We start from the raw sequence: 21,368 nt of genomic DNA, 5'->3' as shown, positions 1-21,368 counted from the left end.
TCAAAGGGTCCTGAAGACACACAGAAACCCACAGGTCCAGAAGCTCACTTTCTTACTCATCTTCTAAAACGCCAAATGCTGGTTAGATTGAAAATGATCAGAGGGGAAACTAATCGTCACACACATACAGTATATTAAAATTCAAAAGCAGATCACAATAATTTAGACTTCAGGAGTGCTTCTCTCTAAACCTGCTGGACTCTATCTGTTCGCTTCTCGTCTTTCTCTCTCTCTATTTCTCTTAAACTTTCGGCTGGCATCAGACCAGGCAGCGAGCACCCTATCCCTCAGGGAGCTATGAATTAATGTGCCCTTTTCTCCTTCTATCTCTTTCACCCTAAATCCAAGATTTCAGTGTATCAGAGTACTGCAAACATACCACACACACACACACCCACACACCACACACACACACCACACACACACACCACACACACACACACACACACACACACACACACACACACACACACACACACACACACACACACACACACACACACACACACACACACACACACACACACACACACACACACACACACACACACTGCTTGTAAACACAGAAAACGCTGACACACAAATATAGTGCAGACATTTAGGGGCTGTTTACACCTGGCCACTTCATCCGTTTTCTCAGATCGGATAGTTATCTGATTTATCAAAACGGTTCCATTTACACCTGGTCACATAAATGTGTTTTTCGCAAAACAGATATAAATCCGATCTTCAATTGTAATCTTCAATCAATATGCAGATTTAATGAAGTTCAAGTCACCGAAAGCAACAGATATGAGCTACATTTGATTGATAATCAGCTAATTTTAAAATCAAAAGACTGCAATAAGAGAGAGCAGCAACAGCACTGGTAAAATCATTTTGTTTCTTTACTTTTAATGAAGATGATTGTGTTTTAAGCGTCTGCGACTTTGATTTGCGGTAGTTTGCATGTTGGCTTGATGAATAGATCACTCAGCTGCTCATCTGCGGTGATGCGTGCTGCAGTAGCGCCGTCATATCTGGCTATAACATGACATATAGCCTATCACACGCTCTCACACGTTTATTTTTTAGCATTGTTGGAAGGAGTAAAATTTACATATGTGGTTCCAAAAACCAGATGCATTTACACTTGTCCAGTTTCGTCTGGAATGCGGGCCAGTCCACCTCCTGAAGTGGTTTGAGCGATCGGTTTTAATTTTGTCTTTAATGCGTTTCAGAGGACATTTACACCTTGTCTTTTCACAATCGGATAGCTATCCGATCACAGAAAACGCATGAAGTGGCCAGGTGTAAACAGCCCCTTTATGTACAGCAGATTCTCAGAGGAATTGCTCAGCGGTTGCTCTATTAGGAATCATACTTAAAGTAGTACAATGTCTTCTTATCTAATGTTTTTTACAATTGGATGACTTATTAAGCCAAAAGGTACTGAAGCCCTAAACCACAACACAAAAAAAAATCTGTAAAAAAACTTTATTCTCAAAATATTTCAACTTTAATCATGAAATATTTGCACTTTATTCGCGAAATATTTAGACTTTATACTCGTAATTTCAATTTTTTTTTTTTTTTTTTTGCAGATTTTTATTTTATTTTCACGTTGCAGTTCAGGGCTTCCGTAAAAAGGGTTAAAGGAAAATTAGATGCATTATGTGAAATATTTCTATTTTTAAACAAAACAATATAATACATATACACATGTTAAAAAGTTATGAGTTTATTTTATGTTTCTGAAAGAAGTCTCTAAGTCTGCATTTATTTGATAAAAGTATAGTAAAAACAGAAATGTTGTGAAATATTGCAAAATAAAATAACTTTTTTCTATTTTAATATATTTTAAAATGTAAGTTATTCCCTTAATGGCAAAGCTGAATTTTCAGCATCATTACTCCAGTCTTGATCCTCCAGAAATAATTCAAAAATTCTGAATTGGTGCTCAAGAAACATTTCTTATGATCATCAGTGTAGAAAACAGCTGTGCTGCACAATTGGATTCACGTTCGATTCAAAATCCTTTGTTTGTTAATGTCCTTAATGTGATCTGAAAAAAAGTATGTCATACTGCTGTTATGAGCAATTCTTTTTACCTAAAAATCAGAATATAACATCTTAGGGCAGTGGTTCTGAACCAGGGGGCTGGGGCACACTAGGTGGCCTCTTCCAAGGGGTCTCAAGATGGTTTAAAATTATTTAAAGAATAGACTAAATAAGACTAAATAAATGTATTTAAAATAACACATTGAAATAAACCTAAACAATTAAAAATCAAGATATTTCTCATTTTAATTCCCACCCTCAACAAAAACTTGTTATATGAGGTAGCTTAATTTTTATTAGATTGATTTCAAGACTTGGAAAAGCGAAAATGAATAAGATCTTATATAACTCCTTGGACAGTTTTATAAAGATTTCAGTTTTATAATGCATTTACGTTTTCATAGTTCCCTTTCAGTCGATAACGTCAGACGTAGTCGACGGTCGACTGAAATGGGATCGCGCTAGAGAGCCTATCATCTTCGATTACTATTGAACGAGCCAATGGAATTTGGCGTGCGATATTTTCATTACACACTCCGCCCCCGCGGCGCGGGTATAAATACGGAAATGGATGCACGCACTAGTTGCCTTTCGCTTCTCGAGGGCGAGAAGTTAGTGCTTCACTGTTGGTTGAAAGACTATTCAGTGTTTGCCGCGGTCATTCCCTGTGTGCTCCGGCACTGGTGACGGTCCCATTTCCTAAAAGAGCAACACGGGTGTGAGTGCGTCTTTTTCAAGATGCCATTCCATCCGTGCGTTTCTGGGTGCGGTCTGGCGCTATCCCCCTCTGACGGTCACGAAAGTTGTGTCGCATGTTTGGGCTTACAGCATGCCGAGGCAGCTTTCGTGGATGAGTCATGTTCTCACTGCGGGAACATGGCCATCTCGGTGTTGAGATCTAGACTCGCCTTCGTCAAAAGCATTGGTGCAGTCCCCACCTCTGGGCCCCGCCCTTGTTCTTCCTCTGGGTTACCTTCCCAGAGAAAGACTGGGGTGCCGTCCAAGCTGGGTGATCTGAGGATCACAGTGAGGGGAAATCCGCCCGGCCAGGCCCCGTGGGTCCCTCACTCCTCTTTCGCACCGCAAAAAAAATCATCGGTGGAGCTCCCCATTGATGCCGCTGGTCCCTCTGTAATGGACAAGCCAGCCGTGTCATTTGGGGCCCCTCCAGGGGATACTATGTCAATCGCAGCATCGGAGGGGGAGCTGAACTCTGGAGATGACGACTCGGCTGCACTGCCTCCCTCCGGGAGACCAGTGTTGCCCGAGCCAGATCCAGAAATGTCAGCTATGCTGAAAAAGGCCGCCGAGGCGGTAGGGCTCGTGTGGAACCCTCCACCGTGTCCCGAGCCGTCTTGGTTGGATGATTGGTATATCGGGGCGGGCCGTACTGGTTCTCAGTCCGCCGCCCCGGTTCCTTTCTTTCCTGAAGTGCATGAGGAGCTTACGAGGGCATGGATGGCACCTTTCACTGCCAGAAACCGCCTGAGTGGCTCCTCCCCCCTCACTACCCTTGATGGGGGAGCGGTGAAGGGTTACGAGGCTATCCCTCCGGTGGAGCGGGCCGTTGCGATGCAGTTATGCCCAACGGCGGCCGCTTCCTGGAGAGGTGATCCTCGTCACCCCTCTAAAGCCTGTAAGTTCTCGTCCGCTATTACGGGCAAGGCTTACAAAGCTTGTGGGCAAGCCGCTTCCTCTTTGCATGCCATGGCGTTGCTCCAGGTCCACCAGGCCCTCATGAACATGCACGAGGGTAGTTCGGACCGTGAGCTCATGGGTGAGCTCCGCACTGCAACTGACCTCGCCCTCCGGGCGACGAAGGTTGCAGCTTGCACGGTCGGTTCGGCGATGTCCACACTTGTGGTCCAGGAGCGCCATCTCTGGCTCAACCTGGCCGATATGAGAGAAGCGGACAAGGTTCGGTTCCTGGACTCTCCCATTTCCCAGGTTGGGTTATTCGGCGACGCTGTGGAGAACTTTGCCCAACAGTTCTCTACAGCTCAGAAACAGACGGAGGCCATCCGGCACATCCTGCCTCGGAGGGACGCTGCTGCCTTCACCCGCCCACTGAGGTCAGATCCTCCACCTGTTCGTCGCCAAGGGCGTCCGCCCGCGGCCGCCTCAGCTCCCGCCGGACCACCGCACCAGCCTTCAACCAGGTTCCGGCGTGGAGCCGGCCGCGGAAGGGGCGCCCAGCCTGCTCCAGGCGCTGCCAAGCCAGGTGGTAAGCATCAGCGCAAAAGGAAACGCTGAACCTGGACGGGCTCTCAGGGATGGAGGAGTTGCTCGTGGAGTGGTCGCCGATCCACTCCCTCTGGCTGGTTGGAGGGCCGGCTGGAGTTTTTTGTTATGTGTGTGTCTGTTCCGCCGCTGGCCCCTATAAAAATGGGGTCAGCGGTACCCACATATTCAGGAAAAAAAGCAAATTTTCTGTTCCTGAGTCCCAAGTGGACCAGTCTTGCGGTGTGACCCTGTAATAGCCTTACATAGCCTTACAACCCCCTGCTTCCCTTGATCGCCAGCAGGCAGCTTGGGGGCGTTCGAGGACCCGGTCATCCGCCTCCTCACGTCCCCCTGCCGCTAGTGGAGACAGCTAAGTGTTGCAGTGCACACTAACACCACTATCTCTACTTTGCTGCCCCACCTCAGTCTCGGCTACCCCGCTCAAGTCAGTGATAATCATCACATTAGGTGTTGAGCAGACGTGCTCCTGAAAATTCAGTGATATTCATCACACCGAGTGTGGAGCAGTGCTCCTGACAGTTGTAAACTCGTTCTTCGTGCTACTAGGTGGAGGGTGGTGACCATCTTGGCCCAAGATTGGTCTGCAGCTCCGACCTGAAAGACATGTGCTTTAGATCTCTACCTTCCACACCGCAGGCCATCCTGTGTGTGGCGTGTAAGGGTGGAGTATCAGTACAGTGTCCTTCCCCTCGAGTGCTCCAGAGCCCGTTGGGTCTTCAGGTCAACTGGAAGAGAGTAATCTCGCCCACGGGCTGAGTATCTCTTTTTCAGTTTTGGAGATGGACTCGGTCGAACACGTCTCTCCAATGAGAATGTGTTCAGCTGGTGTTGAAGTGAGAAAGGGTCCCACTGAAAGAACTTTCAGAGGCTCCTGGGGTATATGGTAGTCGCAGCCTTTGGCTTCCTCCATATGTGACCGCTTCAGCGCTAGCTTCATGATCGAGTCCCGAGGTGACCGTGGCAGAGCAGCTCACCCTGTGTGACTATAGTTCATCCCGGTCTGCTGCCAAACCCTCTTCAACAGAGGGGCCATGTACAAAGGGCGTGTTTTAACGGGGGCCTGGGCGACCCCCGACTACACGGGCATTCGTGCCTCGAGTTGTTAGACATTACAACCGTTGCGCAAGCTTCCCTTGCATGTCACAACTCACCCGTCGCCTCCTCCTTGGAGTCAGAAGCTTCTGAGGATGCTTTGTTCCACTCTTCCCGCTTTACTCAATCGTGCCGCCGTCGAGCCTCACGACAGTTGTAGCCAGGGCAAGTGGAGACTCCATCCCCTGGGTCCAGCTGGGTCATGACCATTCCGGGGCCGCTCAGTTGCCCCCCCGGTTTCATCTTCCCGCCAGTGTTTGTGTAAACCGGGCGGACTACCGTTGGACAAACACTGGGTCTCAGCTGCCCCAGGGGCCCGCAGAAATGCGTTTAACCCCAGTGAGCCTTCTAAAAGCGACTGCGACTCATGGTCGCCTTGCGCCTGCTCAAGTCAGTGAAATCATCACACTTCATGTTGAGCAGAAATGCTCCCGAAACTCAGTGAAGTTCATCGCACTCAGGTGTTGAGCAGCAATGCTCCTGTAGCTCAGTGAGTTTATCACACTCAAGTGCTGAGCAGAAAATGCTCCTGAAGCCCAGTGATCTTCACATGTTGTGTTGAGCAATGCTCCTGTCTTTTTGCGCCCGTCGCTTACACCTACGTGCCAGTCAGGAGGAACAGGTCTTCATAGTTGCCCCTTATTGGCCCAACTAGACCTGGTTCCCATCGACAGCCTTCCTGATTTCCCCTGAAAACTCTTTCAGGGACGGGGCACGATGGCACCCGCGTTCTTCCCCCGGGGATTCCGGGCGGTCTTACATCTGAACGCGGAGGTTCAGGTGGCTATCACAGGCATGTGATAGTTACCATCACGTCTGCGAGCACCCCCTAGAAAGGGGTAGCGTGCTAACGCATTTAGAAGTGGAACCTAGTCGTTGAGTGCGTCTTCTCTCCAGAGGAGATCCTGAAAGCTTTCGATCACTTCAGTGCTCTCCTTCCTGCAAAATGGTTTGGAGTAGGCTGTTTTCCTTCACCCTCAGAATGATGTTGCCTCGGTGTTTAAACGACGCTCATCGTGTTGCAGAAGCACGTTCTGATCGTCAGGTTCCTGAGGAGCAAGGTCTTGTAAATCCTTGGTTCCCTCTTTATCCTCTTGGGCCTTGTCCCTGGTGCGACTGCACTGCAGAGAACGCCCCTGAGCCACTCAGGCAGTGAGTTAAAAATTCTGTTATATCAGTTCTCCTGCTCGCGTGGTCTCTACTAGAGGGTAGGGACTTGCTCGCTTTCGGTCAACGTATTGTGCCTGGAGTCTGGGCCGGCTAACTCTCAAAGGCTGAGACCCTGGCTCGGATTGTGCCCAAGGTTCCTACCTCTCCCGTAATAGGAGCAGGTGGTGAGCCTGCAAGCGCTGCCCTGGAGGAGGCAGATCCAGCCCTGGCTTCTCTGTCCGTTCACTGGGTATATGTACAGAATGCAAGCCATAGACTTCAGACCAGCTCAACAAATATCTGTTGGAACTCAGCACAGAGGGAAGGCTGTTTCCATGCAAAGTTGCACTTAGTGCTTGCCTTCATTTCGGTAAAAATCCGAGATGCAACATGTCCACTTAGGTGTTGAGCTTCTCTATGATGAGTGTAAAGTGCTCCGCCTGGGCGTTGACGATATGCTTTGCTAAACAGATTCTAGAGTTGGGGGCTGGACGACACCTAGTTGAACCGCTGCTTCCCGTGGGCTCCCTTCTGATGAAGCCAGTTTCACCGTGAGCCCGGTTCAAGTGTCGGCTTGCTGCGCCATTCCCCTCCTATGGACTGGATACGTGCGCCTTTCTACTCCAGTTGAGTTCCCTTAAAATTGAACCCTGTTGAGTTCCTCCACACCCCTCCGAAGTCGGACGTGCGGAACGTCTGGTGTTAGGCCTACCACTCGTAAGCAGTGTGGAACCTGTGTTAGGCTGGGTCCATATGTTGCTGTCCCTACGGCGACCCCATATGTGTATTCTTCCACGATACGGCTCCCTGCGGCGAGCCCGTGTCTTCCCTCGGCAGAGTCTCTCTGCCGTCACTGTCCGATGTGTCTCCCCCGTCTTAGGCTGGAGCCACCCCAGTGACATTCCATTTGTTAGACTGCCTGGTTTCCGCCCAGTTCATATGTGTATTCTCCACGTTACCTCCCTCTGGGTTGGATGTGGCTTCCGCAGCGTCCCTTCCTTCCAATGTACGGGGAACGCTTTCCCAGCGGTGACTTCCCTGGCCTAAGCCCTGTCCTTCCCCGCCTTAAATTTGCGGGGGCATCAGGAGGTTTTGGTTTAGGCACTGGAAGGTGGCAGCGTTAGTGGCGTGTTCAAAGGGTGATCCCATTTCAGTCGACCGTCGACTACGTCTGACGTTATCGACTGAAAGGGAAAATCCTGGTTGCGTATGCAACCCACCGTTCCCTGAAGGAGGGAACGGAGGACGTAGTCCCCTTGCCACTACCGCTGGACCACCGCTGACCCCGGGTTACTCTCGGCTCCTCAGCGAAAAGCAACTAGTGCGTGCATCCACTTCCGTATTTATACCCGTGCCGCGGGGGCGGAGTGTGTGATGCAAATCACGCACGCCAAATTCCATTGGCTCGTTCAATAGTAATCGAAGTTGATAGGCTCTCTAGCGCGATCCCATTTCAGTCGACCGTCGACTTCGTCCTCCGTTCCCTCCTTCAGGGAACAGTGGGTTGCATACGCAACCAGGACGTTATGCCAAGCTCTAAAATATTTGATCAGGTTGAAATTGTGAGTAAATCTTTATAAAAAATATATTTTTTATACATCCTTATCCTAAATCCTTATCCAGTAAATCCAGTAAAAAAAGGAAAAATCTTCAGATATTGTTGTTAGCAATGGGGGGTGTTGGATTCAAAAAGGTTGAGAACCACTGCTTTAGTGTGATGCCCGAAACACAACTTGATCTTAGAGCAACAAATACAGCAGGGAGTAAAACCTGTTTGGCTTTTTTCCAGTCCAAAAATGCTCAAAAATCATTATTTACAGATGCTGAAAATGTCAATCCTGCTAGTAAATGTTCCTGTAATTTTCAGTCAAATCTCTTAAAAATAAAATCATATTTTCAAAACAAACAGGGTATTTTATAAGCATAATTTTGACTTGTTTACTGGCTCCCAGCATGAATCTCTGGGCCTTCGGTAGTTGAAACTAGCCGAAGAATATCCGTTTTTACAGCACTAAAGAGATCATAGTCACGGAAGATGCTGCCATGGTGCAGAGATCAATACTGCATCACTCTGAGTTTCTATGTGTATAAAGAGATATTGATTATAAAAACATTCTGTATATTGAGATTAATTGAATCAACAGCAAGCCAAAGTCAAGCCACACAACATCATACAGAACTGTCAAGACTGGTATGTATAGTGACACATATCAGCGATACGGGTCAGTTTAGCAGAATTAAACAGAGAAAAAAAATCATGACACTGAATTGCAAACGCTTTGGTTGTAGTCTATTTGTGCGGACCCCCTCATGGCCTGAGAACATGGAAGGTCGGATTGCAGTTATTGAAGCTCTCAGCAATTTGGTCAGAGCCTGTTACAGATAATAGACTTCAGTAAAAACACTTTAACAAAGAGAAAAATAGGTATTCTACCCCGAGACGCACAACGGAAGGATTTTATCCATAAGTATGCCGGAAAAAAAATTTATATGGACCGTTCAAGCGAGTGTAAAAAGGCTTAAATCAGTTTTAAATGTGATTTACAGTTTGATCTGAAACACAGTACTTTTCAGAACAGTCCGAAATCAAAGTGCGCACGCACACATACATAACATTCCTGCTCTGAGATTCTTTATGAATTCTATCCTCAGGGGATTACAAGTAAGTGGAGGCTTTTAACTGCGACAGTTGACTGAGCGAGTTACTGTGTGAGAGAGAGTGCACAATGAGGCTTGAAGGATAAGAGAACATACGTGCCCATTAGCCACGCCCCTGTCTGTCCATCAGCCTGACTGACGGGTTAAAAGAGACAGTGGCAGTGATGGATAGGCGGGACTAATAGTCGCTCCAACTGATTTAACAAAGAAGGAAGGCATCTTTCATTTATCTTACTTTTTTAGTTTTCCCATTTCTCTCACTGAAATATGCCTATATTTTTCTCTCCCCTCCTTCAATTACCACTCTGCCTTGCTTACTCGCTCTTTCTTTTTGAATTCAGATGCACAGCATGTGTGTGCGCTGGACTCTCACCCCTGGGGTTACTGAGCGCTGCTTCAGTGGCCTTTCCTCCATCGCCGCACTGGTTTGGGTGGAAGGGTGTGCACTGCTCCCCGCTGCCAGCCACCACCTCCACGTTCCTGCTGAGATCTTTCGGTTCAGTCAGAGTCTTCAGGCGGTACAGCTTCCCGCTGCTTGTGTCCGACAGGTAGAGCGACTCGTGCACAGGATCCATAGACAAATAGTACTTATGAGCCGGACTGGAGCTGAAGGAAGAGAATTTAAACAAGGCTTTATGACAAAGCAGGGCTACACACCTATTGGCAATGTACTTATGCTGAAACTATTTCAAAATTCGAAATCCATACCGAAAAACAACCACACACAGAGTCATGCTCACACAAGGTTAGAGTAAAAAAACCCTCCAGGTCTCAGCGCCTTGCAGAAATTTCAATCATACTGAACTCAAGCCCTGATCAAAACTCTCAGCCCCTACAGTGTGTCGGACCCCTGCCAGCCTATAATCTTCCATTCCTTTCCCTCCATCCGGTTCTGCCCTAAGAGTAAATCTACCTGCTGCCTCTTTATCATCTGTTCCTTGGGCAGAATGAAAGGGAGGAAATGAAAAAAAAAAGAAGAAGATTTTCCTAAAGGAGCGAAACATTGTCCCCCACAAATATTGATTAGGTCTGTTTTGGCTTTTGATAACAAAAACATGATATTTTGATTGTGCTCCCCATGACAAAGCACAACACGTCATCTGGCACATCACCTGCGGTGTCAAAGTTGTGGTTAGTTTGGTACTTGTAGATTATGAGGCACTCTGCTGCTCTGACATTTAAGGGGAGTCGATGCACTCTTTTGGGTTTAAGGACAGCAGAGTGCTTATAACTGTGTAGGGGCTATGAGGTCAGGGTAAAGGGGAGTAGTTCCTGTTGCTAAGCCGCTAACAACTCAAAGGTCATGGGTTCAGTTTCTTGGGAATGCACATGCCGATAAACTTTTATACTTAAAGCGGTCCTATTATGCCCTTTTACGAAATCTTGATTTAGTTTTTAGGGACTACTAGAATATGCTTTCATGCTTGATTGGTCAAAAAACACATCACATATATTACAAATACATATTTTGCATTATTACAGTACCTCTCTCCACAGTTTGACTCAAACGCAAAGACCTGCTCCATTTCAGGAGAAGCTTTTGTGCGCATTAAGCTTTAGCCTGCATTATACTCTCTTAGGTTCTGAAAGCTGTCCTCCAGAAAATGTGCAGCACACAGATAAACGTTGGGGTTATAATGTTCAGGAACAGTGTTTAAAATCGATTGTAACCACTCTAAGCTCATCGGCCTCAGTAAGGTCAACCAAATGATTTTTGGAAAAGGGTGGAAAAAACAGTGTCTCTTTGACACTCTTCTCTAATGCAGCTCAACCAGGCCTTTTTTCAGTATTCCGTTGGCTGGGATTATTTAAATGAGTAACATTGTGACTTCACAAAGCCCGGAAAAAACATGTTGTAGTCCAAACGTTCAATGTAGTTCTTGGAAAGAGCATTCTGTTGAATAAAATATCTCCCTTTGGAGTGGACTTTGAGCTTTGTATCCTTCAGATCTTTTTATGCTCAAACAGCAACATTACACACTAACTAAAGTTGAAAAAGTGAAAAAGCATAATAGGACCCCTTTAAGACTGGAATACACTACATGACTTTTAAAATCTGAACAAATTTTAAAACACAACAGGCATCATACACTTGCCGATTTTGTAAATAGTTACAGAAGAAAGACTGAGCATTGTATACTAAACGACTTAGGATCACACCCTACCCTACTTTCATGTCATTATGAACTAAACAAACTCACACAGAAACACGTACATTGTTGCTAGGAGACACGTGATGAAAACAATTTGTGTTTTAAAATCGTCTCAACATATCAAACATGTTTGATATCCTCCGACTGGATGGATGAGTCTGTAATCATCATACACTACATGATTTTCTGTGAAATCTGTCAACTTAAATCTGCAGACTGGCTCTAAATTTTGGCAACTAGCGTCAGCTTGTCCAGACTGTAAATCTGGGCAAAAGTCGTGTAGTGTATTCCATCCTTTACTGTTGATCACTTTCAAAAACATGTATTAATGTTAATAGTTACTTCACAAAGCCATTAACCAAATTTACATAAATACTGAAATGGTAAAAGACACTAATATGTCTTTCAAAGCTGCTTTTGTTATAATAAAGGGTAAAAAAATTCTGTAGCTCAAATGCCATAGGTTTAATTCTTTGGTAATACACAGACTTCTAAAGTGAACACTTTTAATGCAGTGAGAGTCGCTTTTGATAATGGTGTCACAAATGTAAATAGCTACTTCACAAAGCAATTAACCAAATTTACATCAATATTGAAATGGTAAAAGAGATACATATTTTTCTCCAAGCTGTTTTTGTTATGATAAAGGACAAAAGCCACCCCCCTCAAACTGTCTATTTACTGACAGATTGATGAAATTGAAAATGTTAATACTATAAGGTTCTTTTGAGTTTTCTCGAGGTAGAATCAGACTCTGGTTTGATCAGAAGCGTTATCTCCAAAAGACGTCTGAAGGTAGGATTTCCCCCTTGCTGTGGGATGTAATGCTAGAGCAAACACACACGCGCACGCAAAGATAAAGGATTACAGTTCGCTTGTCAGTGTTAGTCTGTGGGGCAGAGGTCTATCCCAAACTCTAACTCCCTCTCTGTGGGGGGCGCCGTTTCTAAATTCACATGAAACGAGGAGGATCTAGACGATAAGCAGGAGACTGGTGTGACACTGGCAGCGGTTTGCTGTGAAAAGCTGTTAGTGTTCAATCCATCGACAAGAAAAACGCCTCAAATGGATTCCTTACCACACACTGAAGATTACAAGCAACAGTAGCCACTGTGTGGCTTCTTAACACACACGCCCACACAAAAACATGTCCGCAGTCACACAAATACACACACAAAAATATACTCAGAGGATTACAATTACAAACATTCAAAAATGTAATAATAAAAGATGGCCTCAATTATAAGAAAATAAAAGTTGATATGCTCCAAAGTAATTGAAAGGTAAACTTTAAATAAATAAAAATTAAAAAAGGGGAAAAAAGAAGAAAAGGGGAGAAAAGCACAAAAGTGAAAAAAGCGTGGAAGAGGGGGGAGGGGGGGCAAGGAAAAGGCTCTAGTCATTAAAGCTCAGGATTAATGTGATGTATTGACTGAAGTTTTGTGGGAGGGACGGTCAACTTCGGTCCTGAAGGGCCACTGTCCTGCAGAGTTTAGCTCCAACCCTGATAAAAACTCACCTGCCTGTATCTATTTAGTAATGCTTGTTTTTTACTGGATAGCTTTACTTTAGGTTCTAACCTAAAAGCTTGTTTAGGTGTGTATTATTAGGTTTAGAACAAAATTCTTCAGGGCAGTGGCTCAAGGACCTGAAGTTTTAGTGTTAACAGTATCTTTATCATTAGAATTATTTATGTTCAGAGCAGTGGTGTGCTATGACCTTGATGAGACTAACAATTTACTAAATATATTTACAACTTCATTAAAAGATTTTTTCATGGGACAAGACCCAATTCTGAGCATTTGATTCTGCTGACTTACTATAGGGGCTGCTGCCTCTAATTTTGTAGTTCTGCATTTGAGACTTGAGTCACTTAACCTCTAGTTCCTCCAAGGTTGATGCATGGATGAATGGAGATTCAAAATAAAAATAATGAATTCAAGTACAGTGTATTAATGACTGAAAGACTATATAGTGATAACTGTTCTGAAAAGAAAACATACCTGTGTCTAATGTCACGATTTCTGGACGCATGGCATGGAAAGAAATGTCAATAATTAAAACTGTCAAAGTTATTAAAAAATTCAACATTGAGAACAGACATTACTCAAATATTTTTTTGTTTTTACAATTATGAAAACTTGTTTAAGCTATAAAAAGCAGATACATTTTTTTTTACATAATCTAATCATTAAATAACTTTTATAAAACTGCAGATGTCACTGTGCAAAACTCATTTTGTAGGTTATTTGACAAAACATTCATTAGTGTTTGATTTGATGTAATTAAATATTTCAATAGCAGGAATCTTTTTTATTAATAAACAAGAATAAAAAAACGGCTTAAATAAAACTTTACAAAAATAAAAATCTAATAAATAAATAAATACATATGAAATTAAATAAATAAAAAACAGAATCCCTATTAGTAAAATAATCAGTTATTAAACACTTTATATTCATACATTACTAAATAAAACTATTAGTTTAAAACTATAGAGATTGCATACAACAGTTACTTTGCTGATTTAACATGGCAGACCTGAGCTCCAAGATGCTGATGGAGAATCCGTTGGGCAGAATCCTGCGGATGTAGTTAAAATCACCTACATACACACTTCCATCCGAGCCGCAGGCCAGAGCGATAGGGGCAAACAGTTTCTGCTCCACAGCTGGGCCGTTGCAGTTTGGGCATGGTATGGCACGGACCGCCCCTGTCCCCATCACTGTGGAGATGACCAGAGGCTGCTGAGAAATAAAGACATTCTCTCCATTTCCTTTATGAAGGATACCTGCAGAAGAGAAAAGAAGCAGTCGAGTGTGTGTAATTCAAGGTCAGGTTTTGGCCTCTGATGGAACTCCTCTCGTTGGCGTGAATGTCACGTTTCAGCATAACAGTTCTCAGCATCGGAGCTCTCAGAAACTAGCAAAACATATAAATCGGGAGGATGTTATGCTCTATGTTGGGCATCTTTTTTGGTAAACACTGCCATGTTGCAATCTGAAGTCATTGGTTAAGCAAATTTTTCAGGGATTGACTTTAGCTTAATTTTTTTTTATCATTCTAAAACTGTGTTGAAAATGTTTTACCATTTTGCTTGTATGTATAGATTCTTTGTTTTACCCCTGTCCCAGACTTAAAACATGAAAATCCATCATAAAACAATTCTTCAATTACTTTATAAAACTATGATAATTAAAAATACAGTGAACAAAAAATTTATTGGGGGAAAATTGGTTTTACATAAATTACGACTATTCCACAGTGGCTTTATTATTTCCACACACGACACGGCTAACAATCTTGCACATAACATTTTATCAAAAATGTGTGTATTTGGTTACAAATGAGACAACTGTGCTGGTGAAAAGCATAATTGAGATGAAATATAAGATAAGAAGAAGAAGAAAATATTTATATTGCGTATCATTTCGAATTAAGGTGTAATTTTGTTATACCAAAACTGAGGAAATATATGTATTAAGGATACATAAAAATCTAGCCAGAAAGGCCATTTTATTCTAAAAAGAATTACAATTTAATTTTCTTCATTTTCACCACAAAATGGTTTAGGGGCAAACAAATAAATATTCTACAATTCTCTTGTGATACAATATATCCACTGTTGCACATTTTAGCAGGCAAAGTAAATAAACTAATGATTTTGAAAAGTTTGTTTTAATTTCTAAAAGTCTAAAGGGCCAAAAGCGCCCATAGTTGAAGAAAACATCCACAAGTGTGTGCATATGATAATCACTCACCACTCTCCAGGTTGAGGACGTGGTGTTGGTTCAGTGTCCATCCGCCCAGGTTGGATGGCATCAGTTCAAAGCCCTGCAGCTGAGCAACTCTCTTCTCCCAGAGCACAACGTCCAGACACGATTCATACTCGTATCCAACAGAGACTATCATTAATTCACACAAACACAAACACACACACACACACACACACACACACACACACACACACACACACACACACACACACACACACACACACACACACACACACACACACACACACACACACACACACACACACACATAAGTGCCAGACTTAGTCCATTAAATATCACCAATCATTATTAAAATCAAAAAGAGACAACGATCTCCATCATCAGAGGAAACATTGTTTACCTACTCACATACTTTCATTGGTAATTCTTCATTTTAAAGTGAAACTTCAGAATTTGAATGCATAAATTACCCAGTATAACCAATAATTTATACCATTTTACAAGATTAAGTAGACTAGTATGAGCTAATATATAAAATCTTGGTATTATTTATCATTTTGAGAGTATTAACGGAATAACATTTACATATACCTTACTCTACATAAATGTGTCATAACATAGAGCTGAACCCATCCTCAGAGTTAAACAAGCAGCAGGTAGCTACAGTACATGTGGAACGTGTTATATTTGGTTCAGTTACATTTCTGTTGCCATGGTGTTACATTGAACTTAATTAGACGGGCTCTTCAAAGTAGCAACGCTTGAGCTGTAGCCAACATAAACACAGTTAAGAGGATAAATAATAATTATTAATCAATAATTATATTTGCCTGTTTGCAGGGCAGAGATCCTGAGTCATGAGGATTTTTATCTTATGTCTTTCTACCTTTTAATAATGTTACTGGCAAAACGCTACACAAATTCAAAGATATATTAATGTAGCATCCTGTAATTTGTGGTTAAATAATCTCTATTGGTGATTAAAAAAAATCTGTTTACACATTTGTTTATTATGACCATGAAATGTTTCGCCTAATTCTTTTTAATTACTACTTGAAAACAGAAGTTAATTTCCTCCATAATAGCCAGTAATTACAAATTTTTAGCCATTATTCAGTAGGTGCATAAGTGTGCTGTAAAACTAACGCTCTTTTCAATGAGCAAAAGATGATGAATTCAGACCCTCTGCAGTGTCTGATTGCTGTCATTGTGATGGATCTCAAAATAATGGACGGGGAGAGAACCAGAAAGAGGGGCTATGATCATACAACAGCAGGATACAGTCATCAGTCCTGTTTGGAGTGCTAAATATGGCCCTGTTCATTCACTATTTAGTTATGAAAGACAGTGACAACTTTATTCATGTGAGTTTCCAAGGGGCCACAACACAATTTTGAGAGCAAGTTCGATTGATACAGTAAGTGCTGTTTGAATGGATCCACACTCAACAACTAGTTGTCTGTCACATCATTGATATAGCCAGGACATAAGTATGTGTGCTTTGTTGGTTATTTTCTTGCTGTCAATCACAAATATTAGCTATCTGTCAATCTAAGCTTATGAAAAATGGCAGAAGAAAGGGGTATTGTGTGGTAAAATACAGCTGTCAGTCAGTTCTGTTTGGAGACCTAGATACAGTTGTTCATACACAGTTCAATTATGAAAGAGCATCAGTTCCGCCTCTTGCATATTATTAAGTACATACAATCAAGTTTCTTCATCTTTACACAACTCTATTTTGACATTTTATGTTCATGTGTGATAATTTTATCTTAAATAGCATTCAAAAGTTTAGGGTTGGTAAGATTTTAATGTTTTTAAAGACTTTTATGCTCATCAATATGATTAAAAATACGGTAAAACAGTAATTTTATGAAATATTATTACAATTTAAAATAACTTTTCTGTTTTAATATATTTTAAAATGTAATCCTGTGATTGCAAAGTTGCATTTTCAGCATCATTACTTCAGGCTTCAGTGTCACATTAAATTATTATAATATGCTGAATTGGTGCTCAAAATACATTTCTTATTATTATCAATGTTGAAAACAGTTGTGCTGCTTAATATTTAGTAATATCTTCAAAAGAACAACCTTTATTTGAAATATAAATATTTTGTAAAATTAGTTTTTACTGTCCATTTTGATCAAATTAATGCATCCTTGTTGAAAAAAGTATTCATTTAAAAACTGACTTTTTGACCTGAACATATGAATGGTAGTGTAAAACGGAATGAAAGATTATCTTTAAAACAACAACAACAACAACAACAACAACAACAACAACAACAACAACAACAACAACAACAAAAAAGTTAGCTTTCACAGACACAGAGACCCTCACCATGTGCCTGCACCAGCCCCGTGACCTGCTGTCCATAGATGTCGGTTTTATTCCAGGAGAAAACATATATGAGGTTTGGAGCTGCAGGAAATGATTTCAGAAGCTGCCGACCCTGGACAGCCACAGACAGATGGACTTTGGCCAAGCCCGGCGGGAGGGTGGAGTGGGTCAGAACCACCCTCAGGAGAGACCGATAGCCTGGAGTTCTGGACGAGAGGTAGCTTAACTTCAGAATTGTAGCAGGGATAACCACCTCCTCTTGGACCGCCTACAGAGAAAGAGAGACAGAAGGAGACGTGCAGATGCAAAGAACAAGGATTTATTAGGCAGAGCGACATTGAGAGAAATTAATTGTATTTCTATTTACTGTGGGCACTTTCCATACAGAACAAAAACCGTGCCAATGACCGTAATGCTGCCAAATAAATGTCCCATAAACACAGGTTGCAGTTACAGCCTCCAAACACACACAAGCTCTGTTAAAAAAACTGAGTGTCTACTGCCTACATAGGCTACTGCCCTCCAAAACAGCATCTTAACCAATATGAAATCTCATGAGGAACTGATTTGAAAAGCTCCACATAAGCAGAAGGGCTGGAAGAACATGACAAAAATCCCTTGATATTGCAATCACGATTATTAATAATAAAATAATAAAAATACTTGTTTTGTGTGTCCGACTGAACGTTATGTTGTTTCTGTGGGCTACACATTAACATTTAGCTGAGAAATGTGTTCCTGAATTACTTTTTTTGTCAACTTCAGAGAATGTGTTTAGTAAATTATATACTCAAAGTGAGTATGGCATCAATATAATAAAATTCTCATTACATTATAATCAACAAAGGTGTCAAGTTTACACAGTTTCACGCAACTGAGATTTGGACTCTTGCGAATACTTACTTTATAATTTAAAAAAAATGTCTACACTGCAGAAATCTCTTTTTTTACACTGTGTATATGCCTTGTTGATTTTAATGGGAACATTCTTCTTTTTCTAGCACTACCAGGTTGCAGTGAATATCAGGTATTACACCCTCTATACTGCAAGCGAGCAGTTTCACGTGTCATATAAATAGGACCGAGGCATACAAGAGACCTGAGCGACATTCAAGTTGATTTCAGGATAGTCTGATGTTACCATGTGACTAAGATAATGACATAATATAATGCATTCAGTGTTTTGTCAGAGCAAGCATGTCTTATACCTGTAGCTCAGGTACGACAGTTCCTCTGTCCTCACAGTCGGCGGCGAATCGTGGGAGGGGGGCGGAGAGAACAACAGCGTGTGGACTGATCAGGTTTTTCAGGTCACAGACAGGTGATTTGGATTCAGCTCTTTCCATAAAAACTCGGTCCAGGACCATGAACTGGTTCCAAGGAAGCCAGACAGAACGAATCTGGGACAAAAATGGAGCTCGCTGGAACAATAGAGTAACAGAGATTCCGCCCATTGCCAGAAGATCAAAGCTAGTGGGAAAAACAAAAATACAAACATACATAAAAAAAGGTTTATATATATTCCATTAAATAAATGCAAGATCTGTATGCTATATATATATATATAATTTATATTTTAAATGTTGGGGTCATTAAAATTTTGAATGATCTTAATGAAAATCTATTATGCTCTTCATGCTGTATTTATGTGATTAAAAATACAGTAAAACAGTAATATTGTGAAATATTACAATATAAAATAGCGGTTTGCTATTTTAACATATTTTTCAATGTAAAAGCTTATTTATTACCAATGTTGACAATATGGCTGTGCGCTTGTTTCTCTTGCACATAAGAGGTCTGTTATGTATTATATGTCTTTCTTTACAAAGTGTATAAGAGTGTGTTTTACCTGCCGTCCTGTCGGCTGAGTGTGTATCCATATTCAGGGTTATGCTGAAACGTGACATTCACGCCAACGAGAGCAGTTCCATCAGAGGCCAAAACCTGACCTCGAATTACACACACTCGACTGCACAGAGAGAGAGAGAGAGAGAGAGAGAGAGAGAGAGAGGGGACAGCAATTGCAAGAGAAACCAAAGGATCTGTCAGAAGAGATCGAAACTGAGAGAGGAGCACTCTCTTTTCAGTAATCAGAGAAAAATACAATATATGCTTCAATCGATTCTAAACTTCCTCAAACTAGACGATGACAGCAAAAATCATTTTGGGAGATTATTTTTGGGGTGAGTCACACTGCTCATAGCAGCTAGCTGTTATTGTATCAGCATATGAGAGCCAGAGGAAAAGTTCACACACACTAAATGCAAAATGCTTGAACACATTCATCTGTGTATGGACATATTTATGGTCTTTGCATTACCATATTCATATTCATTTTTGGATATTTTAAGGTTCGTTATTGAAATCACCCTCTGTCCATTCGCAATAGCCTTCACGGGTGTCCCCCTACTACAGGTAGGTCCCATTGGGATCACCTTTCGGCGCAAAGGGATGATCAATCCCAAACTTACTATTTCATTAGTAACAGAAATAGAGCAAAAACAGTTAGGATTTCTGAAACAATTTGAACAGTATGCTGTATTAAGCAGACTTCATGTTGTTGAGACAACACAGACACTAACTGTGACACTAGCATTAAACACTAACTGTACAATGTAGTTTAAAAATATAAAAATAAAAACTTAAACGTGAAGTATGTAAGATTTTTTGGTAAAATATATTTTCTAAACCCAGTTTTTGGTATTACTATTGGTAAGCCATTCATGGGTTTATCTCCCACAAAAGTGTAAACACTTTGTAATTTAAACTTAAAAAAATAATTTAGACTGTTTTTAACAAGCCCCCAGCGATCTCCATTGCGATATTTTCCTTCACGTGGCTGCTTGTGCTGTTTGCTGTGACTAAGTCTGCGATCTAACCTTCTCAGCGATGAACTGTAATACATCCAAACATGAATCTCGATTATATTGTTTTACGATTGTGGTTTTGGAATACATACACTTAAGCAAACTCTGTGTGACAATACAAAAAAAGTATTTTTTTGTTGTTGTTTTTTTACTAGAAAAAATAAGTTTCTCATATGTGACCCTGGACCACAAAACCAGTCACATGGGTAAATTTTTTGAAATTGAGATTTATACATGATTGATTGGTTTCTCGGGGCGGGCTGGGCTGGTTCTCAGCCTGCCGCCCCAGTACGACTACGTAGAACGTGAGTGACTGAAAGGGAACGAGGGTTACATACGTAACCGAGACGTTATCAGTTCATAATTACTATGACTAAAATATGACTACGTTTTTATTGACTAAAACTAGACTAAAATTCCCAGACGTTTAGTCAACTAATACTTGACTAAACAAAAAACAGGACAGGTTGACTAAATATGATAAACTAAAAAGGACATTTAACACAGGACTAAGACAAACAAAACAAAACAAAAAAATAGCTGACAAAATTAACACTAATGTGAAGACAGATTTTTAACTTTTAAAAAAATGCTGAACAATTAATTTCTGTATGTATGAAAGAGGATACAAATTTGAAATGAAAAATACATCTCTCATTTAGCATTACCTACAAGTTTTACCAAAATTACTTTGAAGATTGAGCAGTCCATGACCTCTTTCTCCAAAGTGACTCCAGATACTCTGACCTTGTTTCCCCCCCGCTTTTCCAGCTAAAACATTGCCAACATTAGCACGCAACGGCATGCTTGGGTTTGTGCGGTCTCATTTCAATTTTGCATGTGAATGAGGATGTCAGAGTGGATGCGGGCTGGTGGCTTAAACGGCCAGTCAATGCTGTCAGCCGTGACCAAAGTCTGAGCTAAGATGTCTATAGCACACTGAAAAAAAAATTACAGTTGATGTCACACATACTGCCTTTGCTATTACCCCAAAATCACAGTGGGATCGCACAACAATCATAAAAAAACGGATAGGAAAATTATGTCCATGTAAATACGGTCACAATCATACCAACAAC

At 41.8% G+C, this 21,368-nt stretch overlaps 1 protein-coding gene across 5 annotated transcripts in view; it reads right to left on the bottom strand.

The window, feature by feature from the left end:
- The window catches only part of tenm1 (teneurin transmembrane protein 1), a 212,099-nt gene that overhangs the window by 63,886 nt on the left and 126,845 nt on the right, over positions 1–21,368 (bottom strand). For 3 of the 5 annotated variants that reach the window (XM_077241257.1, XM_077241256.1, XM_077241258.1), the window contains exons 16-22: positions 19,272–19,391; positions 18,628–18,889; positions 17,420–17,687; positions 15,098–15,241; positions 13,878–14,127; positions 13,340–13,360; positions 9,557–9,789 (exon numbers count right to left, since the gene is read on the bottom strand). In XM_077241257.1, coding sequence (XP_077097372.1) covers positions 9,557–9,789; positions 13,340–13,360; positions 13,878–14,127; positions 15,098–15,241; positions 17,420–17,687; positions 18,628–18,889; positions 19,272–19,391 — 1,298 coding nt within the window. The remainder of the gene's footprint in view (positions 1–9,556; positions 9,790–13,339; positions 13,361–13,877; positions 14,128–15,097; positions 15,242–17,419; positions 17,688–18,627; positions 18,890–19,271; positions 19,392–21,368) is intronic. The other 2 variants (XM_077241259.1, XM_077241261.1) reach the window with 1 other exon arrangement.

The sequence above is a fragment of the Siphateles boraxobius genome, unplaced genomic scaffold (genome assembly GCF_051911475.1).
Source record: "Siphateles boraxobius isolate OS27281-9 unplaced genomic scaffold, OSU_SipBor_1 24, whole genome shotgun sequence".
Classification (NCBI taxonomy): Eukaryota; Metazoa; Chordata; class Actinopteri; order Cypriniformes; family Leuciscidae; genus Siphateles; species Siphateles boraxobius.
The sequence above is the reverse complement of the archived record's forward strand: the minus strand, read 5'-3'. Positions and strand labels throughout refer to the sequence as shown.